At 43.0% G+C, this 6,825-nt stretch overlaps 1 protein-coding gene across 6 annotated transcripts in view; it reads right to left on the reverse strand.

The window, feature by feature from the left end:
- Erich3 (glutamate rich 3) overlaps nt 1-6,825 on the reverse strand; it is a 94,120-nt gene that overhangs the window by 9,075 nt on the left and 78,220 nt on the right. For all 6 annotated transcript variants that reach the window (XM_026784003.1, XM_026784004.1, XM_026784001.1 and 3 more), the window contains one exon: nt 189-311. In XM_026784003.1, coding sequence (XP_026639804.1) covers nt 189-311 — 123 coding nt within the window. The remainder of the gene's footprint in view (nt 1-188; nt 312-6,825) is intronic.

A 6,825-nucleotide genomic window follows, 5' to 3' on the forward strand; every position in this document is an offset into this window, starting at 1 on the left:
AGGAGGAAGGAGGGAAGAAAGGAAGGAAGGAAGGAAGGAAGGAAGGAAGGAAGGAAGGAAGGAAGGAAGGAAGGAAGGAAGGAAGGGCAAAAGGACCAAACAAGGACTTGAAGATGAAAGATGGAGACGAGGCCGCATTTGCAGAGAATTTCCCTTCAGGTCTTCCCTAAGTAACGACAGGCCCTTACCTCTGCTCAGGTTGACCTCCAGTTCCCTCGTGGGTGTCACCTCATCCCCTGGGCTGCTAAGTCCAGCTGCAGTGTTGGAGCGGTAGTGGCCAGGTGCTTGGGCTTCACCTGTTTTCTGTCCAACTGATTGGAGAGCATATAAAATATCAAAAAGCATAAGACAGGCCATGGGGACATTGGTATTTCACATGGTTTGAGTAAGATGGACAAATTTAACTTAAACAAATTCACATGAAAATGTGATTTGCTTCCAAAAATACATAAAGATTAAACAGCTCCTAAGCTATGATTTTTGAGAGGAAAACACAACACACGGGAGTCAATCATGTGGTGAGGAGATTCATGCAAAGCAGCACTTCCAGGAAAATATGACAGCAGCCAGAAGCAGTGACAGTTGCCAAGTGCACACGTGATGGATGGTGGGACTAGAGAAGCAGCCGAGGTGCCTTTTGCTTTCTAGACATGTCTGTTCTTTCGCTTATGACACCAATCATTACTGCTCTTTTAAATTCCTGAACCTACGCATGTTGCCTCACCGAGTGTCCCGTCCATTAGGAGATCTAGTGATTTGACCTTAGTGCTCACCCCGTGTGGACATAAGCTGTCGTGGAATTCCTATCAGTCTGACAGTGCACATTCTCACATGAGTTTCTGTTCTATAACTTTGACTACTACCGTGGACCTGCAAGGCACAGAGGTCCAGGTTCAAGTCCTATCTTCCATGCTGTTTCCTCAGTTTACCTGTCTGTCAAAAGAGATGGAATCAAAGGTATCAGGAGGAGGAAGTGAAGTAATGTATAGAGTCACCTGAGCCCCTAGGACAACAAGTGCCTGTATACTTAATACCATAGCCCAAAGCCCAAGCTGAGGTAAACTGTAAAGTCAATACGTTTGTTTTTAGTGTCTAACATCACTGTCTCCTCACTGCTGGTCATCTAATGGTCTGTGTCTAACTTCACTAATGCTACTACTTATCACCCTGTGGTGAGCAGAAATTCCATCAATAACCTGGAATGGAGACCTGCCTTCAGGAGAGGAAACACTGTGGGTCAGTCTCCTGTCTCCCCCTCTGCTTCCGTGCCTCTTCCCTCCTTTGCCTCTTCTTCCTCATCTTTGGCATCACGATGCAGGCTAATCCAAGGACTATGCTTGGCGAGAAACAACTATGATGTAATCTTGACCAGCTTAACAAATTTCTTTGAAGTAACTGGTGGTTTGGGAAGAAATACTGTGATATCTACAGGTGTTTCTCAGTGGCGAAATAAATATTAAGACAAAGAGAAAGAGGAACATTGTATAGCTCAGATACATTGTTTATGATTCTGTCTGAACATTAGGTTTCTTCATTCATCCCATGTACAAACAAACATTTACTCAGGACACTACAGTTTGGAGTTGACACCACTTCTTGACAACTCAGTTTCCAGCTGGATGTGCTACTGAGTCAGTTTAGGACATTTGTGATTGGAGAACATGAACCTCTCCTATCATTAATGTCATCGTGATGTTGCGTATTTAAAGTTTAAATAAGCTATAGCTTGGGGATTTGAGTGAAACAGTGTGGTTGACTGAGCAAAGCCAAGCGTCAGGATGTTAGGGCGAGGGATGGAGCCTGACTCAGCAGCATTTCTCAGTACACCTAGGTTTGTCCTGGGTGCCAAACGCTGCAAGGAAACAAGGGCTTTACTAAAATAAGCCAAACTCCAACAGATAAATACCACACATTCTCTCTCTCATATGTGGGGTCTAGGTGCAAACTCACATATGTGTGCAGATAGGAAAGTGGATGGTGGCTTGGGGTGGAAGGAGGAGGTCTCAAGGGATGGGAAAGGCTGAAAAGACAGGTCATGGCAGAGGCATGACATGAGAGAAGGGCAGGTTTGTGAGGAAGAAACAGACCACTAAGAAGGGAGCTGAGAGGAAGGGAGGGCTGTGGGTAAACCGGAAAAGAAGTGTGTCATATATGGATGCAAATATCATAATTAAATCAGTGCAGTGAATGTTAACCAAAATCTTTAAAGAAATATGGCTTACAATAAAATAATAATAATAATAAACAATAGTTATAGAGCTGCCACTGAACAAAAAACTAGTCTAAATAGTCATGTTAACCTGACCATGGCAACTCATTCCAAATCAATGGTGAAGCAGCCTTAGTGAGTCAGGGCTGTAGCCAGCACCTGGCCAGTTCCACACTCTGTGAAAGTCACCTGTGCCTGCCCACACTCCCCTGTAACCCACGGGGTCAGCCACTTCATCCCTTCTGAAAACCCTTCACCCTGTGCTGTCGCTCTCTAAAAAGGTGACCACGAAAGGCCACGGCAATCGTCAGTTCTCCCAGGATTCACAACTAATAGATAACTTCCTACAGGGAATTTCTTAGAAAACCATCCTTTCCACCCCAGTGATGTAGGGAACCTCAAAATAGTTCTCAAAATACTAAAATAACTATGCATTACAAGGTTAGTGTTCTGTTATTAAAGCAAATGCATTTTCGAATGATACAAGCCATACTTCCCTAAACATAAAAATGGCATAAAGCCATTATTATCTAAAACTAGAAGAGAAATAAAAGTGGGAATTAAAAATGAGCAGCACCCACAATTCTAAGCCGGCCCTGCTCACTAATATTCCCGTGGTTTCCTGGGAGCCGTCACTCACTTCCCTCCTCCTCTGCAGTGCTCCCCACATCCCTCATGGCCAGTTTAGCAATATATTCTGTCTCTCTGCTCTCCAGGTAAAAAGGGCCATTCAGTGCTCACAGAGCAGCCATTCTCAGCCTTCCTGATGCCGTGACCCGTTAATACTATTCCCATGCTGTGGTGACACCCCGCCCATAAAATTATGTTCCTTGTTACTTCATAACTGTACTTTTGCAGTTATGAACTGTCATGTAACTATCTGATATTAGAACATGTGATTTGCAACTCCTGTGAAAGGATCATTCGATACCAAGAGGTCGCAGCTCATGGCTTGAGAACACTGATATGGATGCTTCACATAAAAATTCAGACTGAAGATGAGTTCAGTGACAGAACACATGCCCAGCATGTTCCAAAATTTATGTGACTAATGTCTAATTTATGTAGCCAGTGAATACTGAGTTATGACCATTGTTTAATACATTGTTAATTTCCTGCTGCATGGTGACTGGGTTTTTCCTATTGAGGTTTTAGAACTCTTTTTTTTTAAGAACTGTTTCCTTGTTAAAAATATCATCTCTATTAAATATACAAAGCAAAGCTTTCTCCAGTTTCTTTTGCTAGAGCAATTACTGACTTATTGTTGTTGCAAATACTCGAAATAATTTCTAATTACTTGGTGCTAGCTTCTATAATTTTTTAATTCCAAATTATCATGGCCATGGTTTGGAGCCATGGCACATTAAATTGAGAGCGTAATCTGGAAAGTGTTCCAGCATCTGTTATCTAATATCTACTTCCTTCGAGTGACTTCTTACCTAGTCCACATCTTTATTCAGCCAGGACACTCTCTCTTTTCCCTTCTCACCCACTCCTGGAAGTAGTGCTACGGGCTTTCGTATTTGTGATGTATTACTTAGCAGCTCTTCACTCGAGCTTGGGTGGGGTCACTATATGAGTCTAGAGTCTGAAATACATCATCTTTAAAACACCATTTTCTTGTTCTAATAGCATAAACAATAATTAAGGAGTGGAATTTTTCTTTGATGCGAGAACTACTTGTGAACTCCTTGGTTTCTCATCTATTGTGAGAGCAGAGCACACTGTGCAAAGGAGTCCTTGCTTTGCTGCACCATTGCCGTAGGACCTGGAATACAAAACTTGTACGCTGTACCCCCAGGGAAAGGGTGCATGAGAACTCAGTGAGCCAACCTTCTAAACCCTATTGATGCCTTTTATGTCATTACTATTGGGAAAGAGGGGCAGTTTTATTTATACAAAACTGGGTGTAATTTGTGTATTTTCATCTAAAGAGTGTGGAAGCTTCTTGAATGCCATTAGCTTCCGGTAGGAACTGCATAACTGCCTCCTTCTCTGATGTGTTAAGCTAAGTAGTTATACATTCCAAAGGATGGACCCAAGAACTACGTGGAAGGAAGAGATGAGGCTCTGAACCTCGCAGCAGAGAGGCCACCCTATGTGTTGGCCTTGTCCTCCTCCAGAGACTGCGGCCTGGCCCAGACTTTTGATTTCCCATGTTCATTGTGAAGAAGGTTCTGATTTTCCCTGAGCTTCAACACCACCAAGAACTGACGATCTTAGAGGATCACTTCTTAATTGAGGTCCTTCTCTTTCTCATGGAAAATCAACTCCACGGAGCTCCTTGTGTTTTTCTCTCTCATGTTCTTATGCAACAAATTCTGTGGATTGTGTGACATCTGGATAGTGAAAATGTCCATGATTCAGGAGAAAAATCACAACTTTCCAAGTGCAACCCTTTATGGTTGTCCTGATTTCAAACAGAGCCAAGGCTGGGACACACAGAGCTCTTTTCATTGATTACACTGGCATCTTCAGTTTTCTGATTAGCCTCTTTTTTGAATGGAGCCTTATGGTCCTTAAGTCTTATGCCTTAGCACCTGCCAAGAGGCCGGCACACTGCAAAAAGCCGAACACTGGTGTAAATAAAAACAGACCATGAAATGCCAAAGTGCAGGCTCTCGTAGATAGGATACAAACAGAACGCCAATACATGTCTGAGTCATAACTACTTAATAATAAAAAAGTTTCAATCATTTTGAAGCACAGTCTGTCCATATGGTTTAAATGAGTAAGTTTGAAGTTTCTATAGACTCCTTATCATAAACTTGGATTCTAAGAAAAAGGTAAGGCACAGAATGATGTTGGAATAAGGGCTATAATTTGTCAACTAAACACAAATCTAGGATGTCATGTTTACTTTTGTGATTTCTTTTTAAGAAATAAAGTTTTCTGCATTCATTATTACCCAGTTCAGGTAAAACAAAAATCTCTAGAGAAATAAGAAATGGACAGGGATCATTCAAGAGCTTCCACTTACTGTGTGTTGGGGAAGTTTTAGGGATTTTGTTTGTTTCTATGAAGTATCAAGTATTTTGTAGCCAGCAGGGCCTGAGAAGGAATTTGGGCAGTGCAAAATGAGATGCCCAGTACACAAACTAAAAACCCTGGTGAAGCCACAAAACATAAACGTCAGTCTGTCCATCTTACACTGCCCTTAGTTCTCACTATTACCTCTCTTCCCCACAATTTCAGATGTCAAAATGCAAGCAAGCACCTTAGCTGGTAGCCCCATGCATCTTTTACATTCTCCGCCTGTTCCTTCAAGGTCAGGGAATTCATCCCTTCTCCTCTGCGAGCGCTGAAACAAAATGAACTGGCCCCATCGTAAACATGCAAAGAATACTGAGCTGCTCCACGGCAGAGGAAAATGATGCCAGTGGTTGTATCTGAAATTCTAAACCACAAAAATCCATGGAAGCAGAGTGGAGACACAGGCAAGTTCACTTTAAGTCCACAGTCACCTTGGAGAGTATCTCTGTACCTCCATCATCCTTTGTAGGGAATCAATTACCTTTCCCGAAACTGATCCTGACAGACTCGCAGCTAACCTCATCCACCTCCACAGTGAGGATGCTTTGGTGTTACCCATGACATTGAAGCATGGAGCACAAAATTTAGAATTAATTAATTATAAGTTCAAGGTCACAGCTGTTCAAGGACAGACTCCATCCTCTCTACAGGAGGGAGAGTCATCTTTCTCAATGTTCAGATCATGGTATCTGTCCACTCTGAAATTTCCAGCGGAAGCATTTCCCATGGCAGAATAAACACTCGCAGAGGTCTGTAAGTCTACCTCGGCTCCCCTCTGCTTCTCCTCCTCTCTCCCTCTCCCTGTCCCTGGCTCCCTCCTCTTCCCCCTTTTGCCTCCCTTCCACCCTATTCCACTACACTGGCTTTCTTCCCAAACTCTGTCCGCAGTCCAGGGCTGAGGCTCCTAGCTGTCCCTCAGATCTCCAGCAGGTGACAGAGTAGCTGACCTCTGTCCCTTCCTCACGTCTCTGCTCAAATGTACCATGAGCAGAAAAGCCAGCCCTCAAAAGGTACCCCTTAACAATCATTCTGCCTCCTCATTTACACACCAGGTAAACCACCATATTTAACGATCCATGTGTCAAACGTATTTTCTCCCTGATCACAAACTTTGTATAGTCAAGGACTTTGTTCTATTCACACAAAGAACCGTGATGGACACAAAGCATATGCCAGGTATGGCAGAAGGAATCTACAGGAACAGATGCCTGAAGACTTCCACACACAGTGGCAGAAGGAATCTACCGGAACAGACAACCAAATACTTCCACATTCACTCAGACCTTGTCCTTAGACCTCAGCTCAGCTCAGATTTGTCTGCTCTCACTCAGACCTGTTTTATTCTGTGCACATAACAACAAATCATATTTTACTTTAGTCATATTCTTACTTCAGTTAAATTACATAAGCTGACTATTCTTAATTTATACCTAAAAACACAGAATGAAGCTGCAGGTACAGGTCACTGGTAGAGCACTTGGCTAACAGGCTCAAAGCCCTGGGTTCAGTCCCAGCATCACACACACACACACACACACACACACACACACATACACACACACATACACACACAAATACACACA

The sequence above is a fragment of the Microtus ochrogaster genome, chromosome 21 (assembly GCF_000317375.1).
Source record: "Microtus ochrogaster isolate Prairie Vole_2 chromosome 21, MicOch1.0, whole genome shotgun sequence".
Lineage (NCBI taxonomy): Eukaryota > Metazoa > Chordata > Mammalia > Rodentia > Cricetidae > Microtus > Microtus ochrogaster.